Genomic DNA, 18,859 nt, shown 5'->3' with positions numbered 1-18,859 from the left:
CTGTGATCAGGTAACACAGAGCCCTGCACTTGGACATGTGCATAGGCAGGGGTTTTTAAATGATGTCGAAAGCATTCTAACCCAATTCTGTACGATGCCTTGCTTGAATCAAATGCACAACTCTTTTCTGTTATTTACAGTCAGTAATAATGCAGATGTTTTCTTTTCACCAAGTCCATTAGCAAACGTAAGATAATTTTCTTTAATGACCTACTTTTCTGTGTCTAGAACAAGGAAAACAAATCACTCACACTAATCCCTCATACATCTATGAATTATTGTTATTTACATTTTTGGTCCCAGGTTCCAAATGCCACATGTCCCTGCAAGTTGGAATAGCAAGGAACTCTGAACCATTTCCACCTCATTCAAGGCCTGGCAGGATCTGAGGGGCACAGAGTCTAAGGGTTAAAAGACTTAAAATGTAGCATCAAGAAAGGAACACAGCATTCTTTTTTCAGACACTCAAGAGAGTCATACACACCTAGGAGCTTAAGTTCTATTTTTATAGGAATGATTTTTGCTATCTACTAATGAAATGATCCCTTATTTTAAAAACAACTCTTCCTAGGATGACAAAAACTGGGATAAATGCATATAAAATCAGAAAGTTTTTTGTGAATCTTGCTGTTGCACCTTGAGTAAAGGCACACAATGGGTTAGTTGTCACAGGATTGTTTGAGCTGCCTGTCAGGGAAAAAATTGACAGTGTCAGATATGGTATGTCCCAGGTAATACAATATTTACCATATGCGCACTGAGTGCTCAGCGCGTTGCCAAATATCTTTCATTGCTAAAGATCCAGGACATTTTAAAGAGCCCAGAATTCAGACTTAACAAAGCAACAGTGAGTGTTCTGAGACTTGGCATCATAGAAAACATAAATGAGTTTGTTTCTATTGCGAGTATAGGCTCATTACCATGTTGTTGTAAAGAAGCCCTTATGGCACAGTGGTTAAGCACTTGGCTTCTAACTGAAAAGTCAGTGGTTCAAATCCACTAGCCACTCTGAGGGAGAAAGATGTGACAGTCTGCTTCTTAAAGATTACAGCTTTGGAAACCTTGTGGGGCAGTTCTTCTCTGTCCTGTAGTCTTGGAATCAACTTGACGGCAAGGGTTTTGGTTTGGTTTTTTGGTGGTGGTGGTTGTATGCCATCAAGTCAACTCTAATTCATAGTGGCCCCAAGTGACAGAGTAGAACTGCCCCATAGGGTTTTCTAGGCTGTAGTCATCACAGGAGCACATCATCAGGCCTTTCTCCCATGGAGCCACTGTGTGGGTTCAGACCTTTGGGTTAGCAGCCAAGTGCTTAACCTGTGCACCACTAAAAAAGGACTCCGTAATTCCCCCTAGAATACCATATTCATTATCACAGTACTGATAAAAATCACTTAGCAATGGATGGCCTAAAATTATTGGTGTCATCACCCAGGAATATTTAAAACAACTACTAACTTTCCACCCTGTTCACTTGGTGTGTTCCCAGGGTGGCCCTGGTATTTCCAATGGCCATGAGGACCTTGTTATGCTCCCCACTGCCTTCCTGTGCAGTTTGGGAACAGCCTTTTGCCCAAAATGACTTTACTCAGCCATAGACCATGTACATTTTTGCGGAACAAGAAGCTACTTCACCTTGCTTCAACCTGTTCAGTAGCTGTAGAACTAATTCCATCCAGAATATGCTAGCATTTACCTCAGTGTACATTAGACCTGTCATTTTCTAATAACATCAAAGTGGCCTCAAGCTATTGACCTTCAACAGGTGACTAACTTGACAACTGTTTTTTTTTTTAATTAGAGAAAATGTTGGACTTTTCTTTCAAAGCAAGGCTTTAAATCTGTTTATTATAAAATAGAGCTTTAATTTAAAAAATACATCTCCCTCAGAAAACGGCTTCCTCAGAATCATGTGTAAAAAGTAATAGTCCCAAGTAGAATACTTACCACAAGTAAAATTCAGTCCATAGAACTCATTGACTATAAGAATCTCAAAGCAATATTTTTGGAATGTAAAATAACCGAATATTTTAAAAGGAATGGGCATTTCTTCGATATTTCTTAAGAAAAAGAAAAAAAGAAAGAGATGAAATTCAATAGACTCTGGTAATAGTCCTACCAGATGAAAAGAAAGGCAATCCTTATTTTATGTATTTCCAACATGAATATAGTTTTTTATTTCTCTGTCATAAAAATTATGCTCACAATAAAAAACCTTGAACAATTCTGAGAAGTATAAAGAAAAAAGTAAAAGTTATCTGAAATACCACTATCCAGAAATAACTATTGTGATATACACACACATATACATATATACCTGTGAAAGCTGGAACCTGTGTAAGGCAGAAACATATAAGAGAAGGAAAACTCAAATGTTTTCCACTAAAATGAGCAATAGAATAGTGGTAAGGCTGCACCCTGTCAAAGGAAAAAAATTGGCAAGACCCAGAAAAACAAGGCAGTCCTGTCAAGTTCCAGCTCTCACAGGTTTCACTGTATATATATGTATAGACATATATAGATATATGTGTGTGTATATATAAAAAATAAGTGTGTGCTTATAAAATTTTACATATATGTAATTAAACTCTTCGTGCTCTTTCCTAAAATGCTTTTTTTTCTCCCAAACATATGCCTTGGACATCTTTCCAAGTCAGTAAGCATAGCATGCCATCATTTTTAATCATAGCTTGGTGTTCCATTGTAGTGGTAACCTTAATTTAACAACTCCTGATGATGGATTGGTGTGTAACTTTTTGTAACTGCCGTTGATATAAACATAAAAGAAAACATAGCTAACACACACAGGGCATTAGAGGGGGCTATTTGTGACTAAACAGATTTGAGAGTACTAGTATATGAAATAAAACTAGACTAGACCATAGGCGGAAAAGGATGGAGAGAACAACTAATCCATTTCAGGAGAAGCTTTATACTGGCCTTGTGGCTTTCTAGGTCTGCTTTACAGCTTCTGTCAATCAACAAATATATATTAAATTCTTTCTATTTGTAAGGTCTAGGTGATGGAGCCCTGGCGGTGTGGTGATTAAGAGCTCGGCTGCTTACCAAAAGGTCAGCAGTTCGAATCCACCTTGGAAACCCTATGAGATAGCTCTACTCTGTCCTGTATGATCGCTGTGAGTCAGGAATTGACTCAGTATCCATGAGTTTGGGGTGTTTTGGTTTCTAGGTGACTGAGGAATTCAACAGATGTATCCTATCCCTAAAGAACTCACAGTGCGGTTGAAGACACAAAATATATATCCTTAAGACTGTAACAATGCATGTAGTAGATGACTTGTGCCAAGAAAGTATAAGAAGCCAGTACCACATGTCCATGATATTCTTGTATTTAATATTTGTGGTCTCGCTTGTTCCCAGGTGACCTGCAGAGCTCCATGGCTTTCAGTTATTGGTCATTTTCTAAGGCACAAAATTGAATTACTCATATTGAGAGGCTGTAATTTGGAAAGGATAGGTAGGGATCTAGGAAGGAATTAGGAGAAGAGGAAGGAAATTCTAGGAGAGCAGAATAGTGTGAGCACAGACATGGTCAAGGGCTGCATAAGGGCTGGAATGGCTCAGAAAGGCTATAGCACAGGAATCAAATTGGGAACAGTCGGAGATGAGTCTGGAATGATAGCCAGGAACCAGCCTGTGCAGGGCCTTGAATGACAGGCTAAGCAGTGGATTGCCACTGAAGGCCTGACCGTGAGAAAGACCGTATGTAAAGCAGTGTTTTAAGAAAATGAATGTGGTACCAGCAAGTAAAATGGACTAGAGCAAGGGCAGATTAAGAACAGCAAAAAAGAGTGAAATTAGTCAGTTACAAAAGGACAAATATTGTATAATACCACTATTATAAGATCTCGAGAAATAGTTTAAACAGAGAAGAAAATATTCTTTAATGGTCACGAGAAGGGGGAGGGAGGGATGGAAGAAGAGGAGTTTTCACTAGATAGTTGATAAGAATTATTTTAGTTGAAGGAAAAGACAACACACAATACAGGAGAGGCCAGCACAACTGGACTAAACCAAAAGCAGTTTCCTGAATAAACTGAATGTTTCGAAGGCCAGCATAGCAGGGGCGGGGGTCTGGGGACCATGGTTTCAGGGGACATCTAAGTCAATTGGCATAATAAAATCTATTAAGAAAGCATTCTGCATCCCACTTTGGCGTCTGCGGTCTTAAATGCCAGCAAGCAGCCATCTAAGATGCATCAATTGGTCTCAACCCACGTGGAGCAAAGGAGAATGAAGAACACCAAAGACACAAGGTAATTATAAGCCCAAGAGACAGAAAGGGCCATATAAACCAGAGACTACATCAGCCTGAGACCATAAGAACTAGATGGTGACCGGCTACAACAATGACTGCCCTGACAGGTAACACAACAGAGAACCCTTGAGGGAGCAGGAGAGCAGTGGGATGCAGACTCCGAATTCTCATTACAAAACCAGACTTAATGGTCTGACTGAGACTAGAACGACCCTGGTGGTCATGGTCCTCAGACCTTCTGTTAGCCCAAGACCGGAACCATTCCCAAAGCCAACTCTTCTGACAGGGATTGAACAGGACAATGGGATAGAAAATGATACTGGTGAAGAACGAGCTTCTTGGATCAAGTAGACGCTTGAGACTACGTTGGCATCTCCCATCTGGAGAGGAGATGAGAGGGCACATGGGTCAGAAGCTGGCTAAATGGACACAAAAAGAGAGTGGATGGAAGGAGTGTGCTGTCTCATTAGGGGGAGAGCAATGAGGAATATATCGCAAGGTGTTTATAAATTTTTGTATGAGACTGACTTGATTTGTAAACTTTCACTTAAAGCACAATAAAATTTTTAAAACTTTTTAATTAAAAAAAAGCAAAAAAGGGAGCAGGCTTCAGCAAAAGTTCAGGTATAAGATGACAAAGGCCTGGAATAGCACGATGGCCACAACAGGGTGGCTGCCCCCAGCCAGCTAGAAGGTTACCTCCTTGTGGCAGGCACCATGTCCCTTCATCTCTCACTGCGCTCTACTAGGCTAAACACAAATGCTGCACATGAATTTGTGGATTGGCATCAGAAAGGAAAAACCAACATGGTAACTAACCCAGTGTATAGGCAGGCCAGGGAGAGAGAATTGTCATCCATTTATTCACTCAATTCAACAATTTTTTTCCCCCTTTTTAAAATTTTATTGTGTTTTAGGTGAAGGTTTATAGCACAGATTAGTTTCTCCAGAAACTTATACACAAATTGTTTTGTGACACTGGTTACAATCCTCGCAATGTGTCAGCACTCTCCCCCTTTCTGTTTCTGCCCTGGATTCTCCATGTCCAGTCTTCCTCTCCCTTCTTACCTTCTCGTCTTTGCTTTTGGGCACACGTTGCCCATTTGGTCTTATATACTTGATTGAACTGAGAAGCACGTTCCTCACGTGTTTGTTCTATAAAAAATCTTTGGCTGAAAAGTGGACTTCAGGAATGGCTTCATTTCTGAGTTAGCAGGGTGTCCAAGGGCCATAGACTCAGGGGTTCTGGCAGTCTGTCAGACCAGTAAGTCTGTTTTTTGTGTGTGTGTGTGTGTGTGTGAATTTGAATTTTGTTCTTCATTTTTCTCCCACTCTGGCTGGACCCTCCATTATGATCCCTGTCAGGGTGATTGGTGGTGGTAGAAGGGCACCATCTAGTTCTGGGCTCAGACTGGTGGAGGCTGTGGTTCATGAGGTCCAGTATTAATCCTTTGCACTAATATTTTCCTTGTGTCTTTGGTTTTCTTCATTTTCCTTTGCTCTGGATGGAATGGGACCGGTAGATGATCTTAGATGGCTGCTCGCCAGCTTTTAAGACCCCAGATGCTACTCACCAAAGTACGATGTAGAACATTTTCTTTATGAACTATGTTATGCCAATTGATCTAGATGTCCCCTGAGACCATGGTTCCCAGTCCTCAGCTCCAGTAACCTCGGTCCTTCATAGTATTAGGATGTGTCTAGGAAGCTTCTATGACTTTGCCTTGGTCAAGTTGCGCTGACTTCCCCATATCGTGTATTGTCTTTCCCTTCACCAAAGTTAACACTTGTCTACTATCTAATTAGTGATTTTGCCTCCCCGCCTGTACCCTCCCTTGTGACCATCAAAGATTGTTTTTTTCTGTGTGTAAACCTTTTCTTGGGTTTTTATAATAGTGGTCTCATACAATATTTGTCCTTTCATGATTGACTTCTTTCACTCAGCATAATGCCCTCCAGGTTCATCCATGTTGTGAGATGTTTTTCAAATTTATCATTGTTCTTTATGGTGGCATAGTATTCCATTAGGTGTATGTACCATAGTTTGTTTATCCATTCATCTGTTGATGGGCACTTAGGTTGTTTCTTTTTGCTATTGAGAATAATGCTGCAGTGAACATGGGTGTGCATATGTCTATTCATGTGACAGCTCTTATCTCTGTAGGATGTATTTCTAGGAGTGGGATTGCTGGATCATACGGTATTTCTATTTCTAGCTTTTTAAGGAGGTGCCATATCGTTTTCCATAGTGGTTGTACCATTTTACATTACCACCAACAGTGCATAAGACTTCGAGTCTCCGCACAACCTCTCCAACATTTGTTATTTTCTGGTTTTTTGATTTGTGCCAGTAATGTTGGGGCTAGATGGTATCCCATTGTAGTTTTGATCCGCATTTCTCTAATGGCTAATGATCGCATGCATTTCCTCAGGTATCTGTTAGCTGCCTGAATATCTCCTTTGGTGAAGTGTCTGTTCATATCCTTTGCCTGTTTTTTAATTAGATTATTTGTCTTTTTGTTATTGAGGTGTTTAAGTATTCTATAGATTTTAGAGATTAGACCCTTGTCAGATATGTCATAGTCAAAAATTTTTTTCCGGTCTGTAGCTTCTCTTTTTACTCTTCAGTGGAGTCTTTCGATGAAGTTTTAATTTTTAGGAGCTCCCAGTTGTCTAGTTTATCTCCTGGTGTTTGTAAATTATTAGTTATGGTGTGTATACTCTTTATGCCATGTATTTAAAAAAAGGCCCCTATTTTTTCTTCCATGATCTTTACCATTTTAGGTTTTATATTTAGGTCTTCGATCCATTTTGAGTTAGTTTTTGTGTGTGGTGTGAGGTATGGGTTCTGTTTCATTTTTTTAAAGATGGAAATCCAGTTTGCCAGCACCATTTGTTAGACCATCTTTTCCCCATTTAATGAACTTTGGCCCTTCGTCAAAGATCAGCTCACCGTAGGTGGATGGACCAACAGATATTTTTTGCAAAGCTAATTGGTTCAAAGACTTGGGCTGGCCACTGAGAAGGACTACAGTGATGAATCAGAGCTTACTAGGCGTTAACACTCTACTAATGGAAGACTGCAAGGTGGCCCCGCATGCAATGCGCTGTGAGAGAGAACAAAGGGGTTTTTCACAGAGAACACCTAGCCAAGGGAACAGGCAGGCTTCCCACAGATAGAAGAAGACGACAGATGGATCAGTGAAAGGCAGGAGCAGACCCAGGCTATAGAAATCTTAAGGGTACTTTCAAGAGGGACAGACCTTAGATGTATATTTGACCTGGAAAACTGTCCACATGTTGTTAAATGGGAAAAAAAAGTATGCATACTTTGCATCTTATACAGTAAAATGGTCTTGTTCTTATTAAAAATATATAAAATTCTAACAAGATACACAAGAAAATTAACTCTGGGTTCTGACATTTCAGATGACTTACTTTCTTCCTTGTACATTTTTGTATTGTGTGCATTTTTTTTTTTTTTGCAGTGAATTGCAGTGAGTTATTTTGTAAGCAGAAAGAGCAGCAAAGCTACTTCCATTTTTATTTAAAACAGAAGGCAGCCAATAGCCCAAATGCTGCAGGAAAGATAATGACTTGGGGGAAAATATAAGTTGAATAATGAGGAGGTTTATAAATATAAATGTAACAACTAGAAGGTGTATGTGGCCTTCAAGAGAGGAGTTTCATGTAGCGATAGAATGGAAACCAGGTAATGATCCCTTGGGATATTGAGATTTTGCAAAGAACCCAAGAATGTTTAGTAATGTCTGCTACTGCCTCACTTTTTTTTTTTTTATTAACTTTTATTAAGCTTCAAGTGAACGTTTACAAATCCAGTCTGTCACATATAAGTTTACATACATCTTACTCCGTACTCCCACTTGCTCTCCCCCTATTGAGTCAGCCCTTTCAGTCTCTCCTTTCCTGACAATTTTGCCAGCTTCCCTCTCTCTCTATCCTCCCATCCCCCCTCCCGACAAGAGTTGCCAACACACTCTCAAGTGACCACCTGATATAATTAGCTCACTCTTCATCAGCGTCTCTCTCCCACCCTCTGACCAGTCCCTTTCATGTCTGATGAGTTGTCTTCGGGGATGGTTCCTCTCCTGTGCCAACAGAAGGTCTGGGGAGCATGCCTGCCGGGATTCCTCTAGTCTTAGTCAGACCATTAAGTCTGGTCTTTTTATGAGAATTTGGGGTCTGCATCCCACTGATCTCCTGTTCCCTCAGGAGTTCTCTGTTGTGCTCCCTGTCAGGGCAGTCATCGATTGTGGCCGGGCACCAACTAGTTCTTCTGGTCTCAGGATGATGTAGGTCTCTGGTTCATGTGGCCCTTTCTGTCTCTTGGGCTCTTAGTTGTCGTGTGGCCTTGGTGTTCTTCATTTTCCTTTGCTCCAGGTGGGTTGAGACCAATTGATGCATCTTAGATGGCCGCTTGTTAGCATTTAAGACCCCAGACGCCACATTTCAAAGTGGGATGCAGAATGTTTTCATAATAGAATTATTTTGCCAATTGACTTAGAAGTCACCTCAAACCATGTTCCCCAGACCCCCGCCCCTGCTCCGCTGACCTTTGAAGCATTCATTTTATCCCGGAAACTTCTTTGCTTTTGGTCCAGTCCAATTGAGCTGATCTTCCATGTATTGAGTGTTATCTTTCCCTTCACCCAAAGCAGTTCTTATCTACTGATTAATCAATAAAAAACCCTCTCCCTCCCTCCCTCCCCCCTTCATAACCACAAAAGTATGTGTTCTTCTCAGTTTTTACTATTTCTCAAGATCTTATAATAGTGGTCTTATACAATATCTGTCCTTTTGCCCCTGACTAATTTCGCTCAGCATAATGCCTTCCAGGTTCCTCCATGTTATGAAATGTTTCACAGATTCGTCACTGTTCTTTATCGATGCATAGTATTCCATTGTGTGAATATACCACAATTTATTTACCCATTCATCCGTTGATGGACACCTTGGTTGCTTCCAGCTTTTTGCTATTGTAAACAGAGCTGCAATAAACATGGGTGTGCATGTATCTGTTTGTGTGAAGGCTCTTGTATCTCTAGGGTATATTCCGAGGAGTGGGATTTCTGGGTTGTATGGTAGTTCTATTTCTAACTGTTTAAGATAACGCCAGATAGATTTCCGAAGTGGTTGTACCATTTTACATTCCCATCAGCAGTGTATAAGAGTTCCAATCTCTCCGCAGCCTCTCCAACATTTATTATTTTGTGTTTTTTGGATTAATGCCAGCCTTGTTGGTGTGAGATGGAATCTCATCGTAGTTTTAATTTGCATTTCTCTAATGGCTAATGATCGAGAGCATTTTCTCATGTATCTGTTGGCTGCCTGAATATCTTCTTTAGTGAAATGTGTGTTCATATCCTTTGCCCACTTCTTGATTGGGTTGTTTGTCTTTTTGTGGTTGAGTTTTGACAGAATCATGTAGATTTTAGAGATCAGGCGCTGGTCGGAGATGTCATAGCTGAAAATTCTTTCCCAGTCTGTAGGTGGTCTTTTTACTCTTTTGGTGAAGTCTTTAGATGAGCATAGGTGTTTGATTTTTAGGAGCTCCCAGTTATCGGGTTTCTCTTCATCATTTTTGGTAATGTTTTGTATTCTGTTTATGCCTTGTATTAGGGCTCCTAGGGTTGTCCCTATTTTTTCTTCCATGATCTTTATCGTTTTAGTCTTTATGTTTAGGTCTTTGATCCACTTGGAGTTAGTTTTTGTGCATGGTGTGAGGTATGGGTCCTGTTTCATTCTTTTGCACATGGATATCCAGTTATGCCAGCACCATTTGTTAAAAAGACTATCTTTTCCCCAGTTAACTGACACTGGTCCTTTGTCAAATATCAGCTGCTCATACGTGGATGGATTTATATCTGGGTTCTCAATTCTGTTCCACTGGTCTATGTGCCTGTTGTTGTACCAGTACCAGGCTGTTTTGACTACTGTGGCTGTATAATAGGTTCTGAAATCAGGTAGAGTGAGGCCTCCCACTTTCTTCTTCTTTTTCAGTAATGCTTTGCTTATCCGGGGCTTCTTTCCCTTCCATATGAAATTGGTGATTTGTTTCTCTATCCCCTTAAAATATGACATTGGAATTTGGATCGGAAGTGCGTTATATGTATAGATGGCTTTTGGTAGAATAGACATTTTTACTATGTTAAGTCTTCCTATCCATGAGCAAGGTATGTTTTTCCACTTAAGTATGTCCTTTTGAATTTCTTGTAGTAGAGCTTTGTAGTTTTCTTTGTATAGGTCTTTTACATCCTTGGTAAGATTTATTCCTAAGTATTTTATCTTCTTGGGGGCTACTGTGAATGGCATTGATTTGGTTATTTCTTCTTCGGTGTTCTTTTTGTTGATGTAGAGGAATCCAAGTGATTTTTGTATGTTTGTTTTATAACCTGAGACTCTGCCAAACTCTTCTATTAGTTTCAGTAGTTTTCTGGAGGATTCCTTAGGGTTTTGCATATATACAATCATGTCATCTGCAAATAGTGATAGCTTTACTTCCTCCTTACCAGTTTGGGTACCCTTTATTTCTTTGTCTAGCCTAATTGCCCTGGCTAGGACTTCAAGTACGATGTTGAATAAGAGCGGTGATAAAGGGCATCCTTGTCTGGTTCCCGTTCTCAAGGGAAATGCTTTCAGGTTCTCTCCATTTAGAGTGATATTGGCTGTTGGCTTTGCATAGATGCCCTTTATTATGTTGAGGAATTTTCCTTCAATTCCTATTTTGGTAAGAGTTTTTATCATAAATGGGTGTTGGACTTTGTCAAGTGCCTTTTCTGCATCAATTGATAAGATCATGTGGTTTTTATCTTTTGTTTTATTTATGTGATGGATTACATTCATGGTTTTTCCGATATTAAACCAGCCTTGCATACCTGGTATAAATCCCACTTGATCATGGTGAATTATTTTTTTGATGTGTTGTTGGATTCTATTGGCTAGAATTTTGTTGAGGATTTTTGCATCTATGTTCATGAGGGATATAGGTCTATAATTTTCTTTTTTTGTAATGTCTTTACCTGGTTTTGGTATCAGGGAGATGATGGCTTCATAGAATGAGTTGGGTAGTATTCCGTCATTTTCTATGCTTTGGAATACCTTCAGAAGTAGTGGTGTTAACTCTTCTCTGAAAGTTTGGTAGAACTCTGCAGTGAAGCCGTCCGGGCCAGGGCTTTTTTTTGTTGGAAGTTTTTTGATTACCGTTTCAATCTCTTTTTTTTGTTATGGGTCTATTTAGTTGTTCTACTTCTGAATGTGTTAGTTTAGGTAGGTAGTGTTTTTCCAAGAATTCATCCATTTCTTCTAGGTTTTCAAATTTGTTAGAGTACAATTTTTCGTAGTAATCTGAAATGATTCTTTTAATTTCATTTGGTTCTGTTGTGATGTGGTCCTTCTCATTTCTTATTCGGGTTATTTGTTTCCTTTCCTTTATTTCTTTAGTCAGTCTAGCCAATGATTTATCAATTTTGTTAATTTTTTCAAAGAACCAGCTTTTGGCTTTGTTAATTCTTTCAATTGTTTTTCTGTTCTCTAATTCGTTTAGTTCAGCTCTAATTTTTATTATTTGTTTTCTTCTGGTGCCTGATGGGTTCTTTTGTTGCTCACTTTCTATTTGTTCAAGTTGTTGGGACAGTTCTCTGATTTTGGCTCTTTCTTCTTTTTGTATGTGTGCATTTATCGATATAAATTGGCCTCTGAGCACTGCTTTTGCTGTGTCCCAGAGGTTTTGATAGGAAGTATTTTCATTCTCGTTGCATTCTATGAATTTCCTTATTCCCTGCTTGATGTCTTCTATAACCCAGTCTTTTTTCAGGAGGGTATTGTTCATTTTCCAAGTATTTGATTTCTTTTCCCTAGTTTTTCTGTTATTGATTTCTAGTTTTATTGCCTTGTGGTCTGAGAAGATGCTTTGTAATATTTCGATGTTTTGGACTCTGCAAAGGTTTGTTTTATGACCTAATATGTGGTCTATTCTAGAGAATGTTCTATGTGCGCTAGAAAAAAAAGTATACTTTGCAGCAGTTGGGTGGAGAGTTCTGTATAAGTCAATGAGGTCAAGTTGGTTGATTGTTGTAAGTAGGTCTTCCGTGTCTCTATTGAGCTTCTTACTGGATGTCCTGTCGTTCTCCGAAAGTGGTGTGTTGAAGTCTCCTACTATAATTGTGGAGGTGTCTATCTCACTTTTCAATTCTGTTAAAATTTGATTTATGTATCTTGCAGCCCTGTCATTGGGTGCATAAATATTTAATATGGTTATGTCTTCCTGATCAATTGTCCCTTTTATCATTATATAGTGTCCTTCTTTGTCCTTTGTGGTGGATTTAAGTCTAAAGTCTATTTCGTCAGAAATTGATATTGCTACTCCTCTTCTTTTTTGCTTATTGTTTGCTTGATATATTTTTTTCCATCCTTTCAGTTTTAGTTTATTTGTGTCTCTAAGTCTAAGGTGTGTCTCTTGTAGGCAGCATATAGATGGATCGTGTTTCTTTATCCAGTCCGTGACTCTCTGTCTCTTTATTGGTGCATTTAGTCCATTTACATTCAGCGTAATTATAAATAAGTTTTTAGTGCTGTCATTTTGATGCCTTTTCATGTGTGTTGTTGGCAATTTCATTTTTCCACATACTTTTTTGTGCTGAGACGTTTTTCTTAGTAAATTGTGAGATCCTCATTTCATAGTGTTTGACTTTATGTTAGTTGAGTCGTTACGTTTTTCTTGGCTTTTATCTTGAGTTATGGAGTTGTTATACCTTTTTGTGGTTACCTTATTATTTACCCCTATTTTTCTAAGTAAAAACCTAACTTGTATCGTTCTATATCGCCTTGTATCACTCTCCATCTGGCAGTTCAATGCCTCCTATATTTAGTCCCTCTTTTTGATTCTTGTGATCTTTTACCTATTGACTTCCATGATTCCCTGTTATGTGTATTATTATTATTTTAATTAATCTTAATTTGTTTGTTTTTGTGATTTCCCTATTTGAGTTGATATCAGGACGTTCTGTTTTGTGACCTTGTGTTGTGCTGGTATCTGATATTATTGGTTCTCTGACCAAACAATATCCTTTAGTATTTCTTGTAGCTTTGGTTTGGTTTTTGCAAATTCTCTAAACTTGTGTTTGTCTGTAAATATCTTAATTTCGCCTTCATATTTCAGAGAGAGTTTTGCTGGATATATGATCCTTGGCTGGCAGTTTTTCTCCTTCAGTGTTCTGTATATGTCGTCCCATTCCCTTCTTGCCTGCATGGTTTCTGCTGAGTAGTCTGAACTTATTCTTATTGATTCTCCCTTGAAGGAAACCTTTCTTTTCTCCCTGGCTGCTTTTAAAATTTTCTGTTTATCTTTGGTTTTGGTGAGTTTGATGATAATATGTCTTGGTGTTTTTCTTTTTGGGTCAATCTTAAATGGGGTTCGATGAGCATCTTGGATAGATATCCTTTCGTCTTTCATGATGTCAGGGAAGTTTTGTGTCAGGAGTTCTTCAACTATTTTCTCTGTGTTTTCTGTCCCCCCTCCCTGTTCTGGGACTCCAATCACCCGCAAGTTATCCTTCTTGATAGAGTTCCACATGATTCTTAGGGTTTCTTCATTTTTTTTAATTCTTTTATCTGATTTTTTTTCCAGCTATGTTGGTGTTGATTCCCTGGTCCTCCAGATGTCCCAGTCTGCATTCTAATTGCTCGAGTCTGCTCCTCTGACTTCCTATTGAGTTGTCTAATTCTGTAATTTTATTGTTAATCTTTTGGATTTCTACATGCTGTCTCTCTATGGATTCTTGCAACTTATTAATTTTTCCAGTATGTTCTTGAATAATCTTTTTGAGTTCTTCAACAATTTTATCGGTGTGTTCCTTGGCTTTTTCTACAGTTTGCCTTATTTCGTTTGTGATGTCTTGAAGCATTCTGTCAATTAGTTTTTTATATTCTGTATCTGATAATTCCAGGATTGTATCTTCATTTGGGAAAGATTTTGATTCTTTTGTTTGGGGGGTTGGAGAAGCTGTCATGGTCTGCTTCTGTATGTGGTTTGATATGGATTGTTGTCTCCGAGCCATCACTGGGAAACTAGTTTTTCCAGAAAATCCGCTGACTGGTACGCTGGCTCCAGGCTCTGAAAACAATCACTGCCTCCCCGTATTTGTTCGTTCTCTGTCTCTACATCTGTGTTTGTTGTTCAGGGTTCGTAGATTGTTATGTATGTGATCGATTCACTTGTTTTTCCGAGTCTTTGTTGCAAGAGGGATCCGCGGTAGCGTCCACCTAGTCCGCCATCTTGGCCCTGCCTCCTGCCTCACTTTTAAGAGCAATTAATCCTCTTGTCCTAAAAACCTAAATATATGACATAGTGCCAGACTCAAATCAGAAAGTGGGGGAGCTGCCTGAAGTTGGGTCTGTACTTCCTAATGATGCTGGCTTGATTCTGTACCTTTGAGTTGATTTGATTTGTGCCTTTTTTAAGGTGGGTTTAACAGTCCACTTCAACAACACAGATAATGTAATGGTGCCTCTGAAAAATAAACCCTCTTTTTTTGATTAAAAAACTAGCTCACTTTGCTTTGTAATATCTCACCTTTATAGAACTCCCTTGAGGCAGGTGAGGCTGAGATAATTATCTCCATTTTACAAATGAAGAAACTAATTAAGATAGAAAAGTAAGTTGCCCGTGGTCACATGGCAGCCAATCAGTAGAGGGCATTTCTGACTCCTAGGTCACTCAAGGGCAGGGTGGGTTGGGAGGTCAGTCTTGCCTTCCCAGAACCCCATGCTTCCTGAGAGAGTCTTCATAGTGCTATGACTTGAGCAAAGTCTGAGCTTAGTTTTCTTACCTGAAAATGGGTTGCCCTGAGAGTTAAATAACTAAACCTGTAACTATAATAGGAACCCTGGTGGCACAATGGTTAAGAGGTCAGCTGCTAACCAAAAGGTCTGCAGTTCAAATCCACCAGCTGCTCCTTGGAAACCCTATGGGGCAGTTCTACTCTGTCCTGGAGCGTCACTATGAGTTGGCATTGACTCAACAGCAACAGGTTTGGATTTTGGGGGGGGGGGGTTATACATATAATTACATATAGTAGATGCTCAGTATTTTTTTGTTTGTTTTTAAGTCAAAGAAACAGAGCCTTCTTCACATCTTGTTAGGGACTCACAGTTTAGTTATTTGCCCCCATTCACTCTACCTGCTTGGGATCATTTTCACCCTTCCAAATTTTCCACCTTTCTTGCTACTACTTTTTAAAATCTACAGTTCTTTCTTGATTATAAAAGGATATGTGCCCACTATAGAAAACTCATGAAGTACAGAAAAATGCAAAGAAAATGATGGAAACAAAAACCACTGAGATAACTACTGCTAACATTGGGGGCATGTCTTTCTTCTAGTCCTGCTACTTTCTTGAGCAGTCTTTTATTCTCCAGCCTCTTTTCATACCCAACTATTCTTACTTCTTAAAAATAACTGGGAATCGAGGACTGGAATAGAGATTTAACAGTGCCAGGACAGAAATGAACTAATATGCATGTTATTTAGTCTGTAACATGGGCTCTGGGTTTTTCTGGAGGATAGCTTGGTTTTCCTCAGCTCGTTGTCATGGCTTATTACATGTTAATCGTATCAGTAATGCTTATATTGTCAGTTCCTGGTTCCCAACATACAGACATTTTGTAAGGGAATGGTGAACAGTACAAGGCCTAAGGCGATAATGATTAGCAAGCACTGTAAACACTCCAGATGGTGGACTATATATAAGGTGTTACCTTTAACCAGTATCACAGAGCTCTCTTCTGAAACTCCTTTATAACCGTCATTATCAGGTGATCATTAACAACAAATCATAACAATCTCAATTATTTAAGCCATTCTATCTTACCTCATGAGTCCAGATCCAACAAGGACTCCAGCAATGCTGAGCACACCCACTCCACTGTTGATGACATTTGGGTTTTGGATGATACCAAGTAGCACCAGAGTTAGAAATTCACCAATTAAGTGGGGGGCCAAGAGAGCAGCAGAGAAATATCCAAATCTGGCGACCTCAGGGTATAAGCCCAGAGTCCTAGAAAAACATACAGCCTTCTTCAGTCTCTCTCCAAGGGTTATCATTTAAGAAAAATACCACACTTGCCTGTACAGAACAAATCCACGGTGGTTAGTGGGTGAGAAGAGTTTCCAGGGCAAGCCAACCTCCCCTTTGAAAGGCCTCCTTGGAACAGAGCCAACATTTGGGACCATTTATTACTGCAGATTATTTCTGTTGGCTTCAACTCAATGTAAGCCACCTTTTCCCTTTTACAACTCCTTCATCTCTCACAGGGAAATATTAAGTCATTTAGACAACGGTCACAACTGACTGCAATAACTAGGGTGTTGAACTCACCAGGCTTCTCCATAAATAACGGGATCCTGCCTGGGTAGCACCGCTCCTCCATGGTGCTAAGGGCTCATCCAGCTGCCTCTCAGCCCCTCCCTCCAACCTCATCCCTCCTATTACATGCATTTATTGCCAGTGTGAAATCCCCTCACTGCTTTCATCCCTGACCAGATTAACCCTCCTGAGCCTGGTTCCATTTTACATTGTTGTTAGCTGATGTCGAGTCAGCCTCCAACTCATGACAACCCCATGCACAACAGAAGGAAACACTGCCGGTCCCATGGTGGGTTACAGGCCAGACTGACTTTCAGAAGTGGGTCACCAAGGCTTTCTTCCTGGTCTGTCTTAGTCTAAAAATTCCACTGAAACCTGTTCAGCATCATAGTAACACTCAAGCTTCTACTGACAAATGGGTGGTAGATATGCTGACAGACATTGGCCAGAAGTTCAATCCCGGTCTCCTGTGTGGAAGGCAAGAATTCTACCTCTGAACCATCACTGCCCTCATTCCGTGCTATTATTTTCTTGTATTCTACCAATCCCTTCCACTGATTTAACCCTCATTTGTTGTAAACAAACTACTCAACACCCATGCCCCTTTCTTCTTATATTCCATTTACCAAACTACATTTCCCTGGTGAGAGCATGGCCTCAGTAACAATTAGACATCCTGCTCTCTCTTCCACTTGTGGAGTAAGGAAAAAGAATTAGCATGCTGTCATGGATTGAATTGTGTCCCCCCAAAATACCTGTCAACTTGGCTAGGTCATGATTCCCAGTATTGTATGATTGTCTGTCATTTTGTCATCTGATGTGATTTCCCTTTGTGTTGTAAATCCTATCACTATGATGTAACGAGATAGATTTGTGGCAGTTATATTGAAGAGATCTATAAGATTAGATAGTGTCTTAGGCCAATCTCTTTTGAGATATAAAAGAGGGAAGAAAGCAGAGAGACAGAGGACCTCACACCACCAAGAAAGCAATGCTGGGAGCAGAGCACGTCCTTTGGACCCTGGGTCCCTGCTCCTAGAAGCTCCTGGTCCAGGGGAAGAATGAGAAGGCTGACAGAGAGAGAAAGCCTTCCCCTGGAGCTGACACTCTGAATTTGGACTTTTAGCCTACTTTACTGTGAGGTAATAAACTTCTCTTTGTTAAAGCTATCCACCTGTGGTATTTCTGTTATAGCAGCACTAGGTGACCAAGACTCATGCCTTATACCCACCCCTCCCCACCACTCTTGAAGAGTTTATTATACCTCCTTGAAACTCTTTCCACCCTCATTTTGTCTGAGCTGCCCAATCCTGCTTCTTCTTCTACCTCTGTGACCACGCCCCATGCCCCCTTCTTTGGCTCACTTTCCTCTCCCTCCAAACCTCCCAATGAGATTTTGCACTCAGACTGCTTCCTCCCTCTTCTCATGCTCTCTCAATAGCATCCAGTTCCAGGTCTTTACTCTTCCTTTTTGTCTTACTTTTTCTTTCTACTCCAACTATCATGTATACCTCAGATTCACACCTCCAGGTGAGTGTTCTGTAGCATCCCAGATTCAACATGTCCAAAGCCAAACTGATTCTCTTTCCCAGAAAACTTGATAAGGATGCTGTTATCCTCCTATTCCCTCAGGCTGAAAACCAGGCATCATCTCTGACGCTCTTTACCCCCCAAACAAATCCACCTGACTTCTGAGTCCATTTGATTCTGCGTTCCAAATATCTCAAATTGACCCCCTTCTGTTACCACTGCCACTCTCCTCATCTAGGGCCCTCTGCCTTTCCCACAAACTGTTGAAAATACTCCTCAGCAGGCTGCCCAGCATCCCTGCCCTAACTCCAGTCTGCTGCCAATGTGATACCAGGCTCACCCTCCAGAGTCCCACACAGATGGTTCACTCCCTGGTTCAAAATTCTCTCCCATATCCCATTAACAAATATGTGCCAGCTCTAGGCTGGCATTCAGTGCCTCCCCACAGGACCCTGGGGTTTCAGTTTTATTTTCCACTACTCGAAGGCAGCTGACAACACCTCCTTCCAACGCTTCATTCCGTCCAGCGCACCTGAGTACATATTCCCCTCTCTCTGGAAAGGTCTTGTGTGTTTTCGCTTCTGAACCTATACACATGTACTTTCTTTACCTGGAATGCCCTTGCTCCCTTTTCCAGCTGATTAAATTCTGTTCATCTCTCCAGTTCTTG

General features: G+C 40.1%; 1 protein-coding gene across 1 annotated transcript in view; it reads right to left on the bottom strand.

Annotated features, from left to right (window-relative positions):
* Window positions 1-523: 523 nt before the first annotated feature.
* ABCG5 (ATP binding cassette subfamily G member 5) overlaps window positions 524-18,859 on the bottom strand; it is a 37,334-nt gene continuing 18,998 nt past the window's right edge. Inside the window, 3 exon segments of the mRNA XM_049870159.1 lie at window positions 524-687; window positions 1,945-2,057; window positions 16,165-16,350. Coding sequence (XP_049726116.1) covers window positions 524-687; window positions 1,945-2,057; window positions 16,165-16,350 — 463 coding nt within the window.

This window comes from Elephas maximus, chromosome 26 (assembly GCF_024166365.1).
Source record: "Elephas maximus indicus isolate mEleMax1 chromosome 26, mEleMax1 primary haplotype, whole genome shotgun sequence".
NCBI lineage: Eukaryota > Metazoa > Chordata > Mammalia > Proboscidea > Elephantidae > Elephas > Elephas maximus.
The sequence above is the reverse complement of the archived record's forward strand: the minus strand, read 5'-3'. Positions and strand labels throughout refer to the sequence as shown.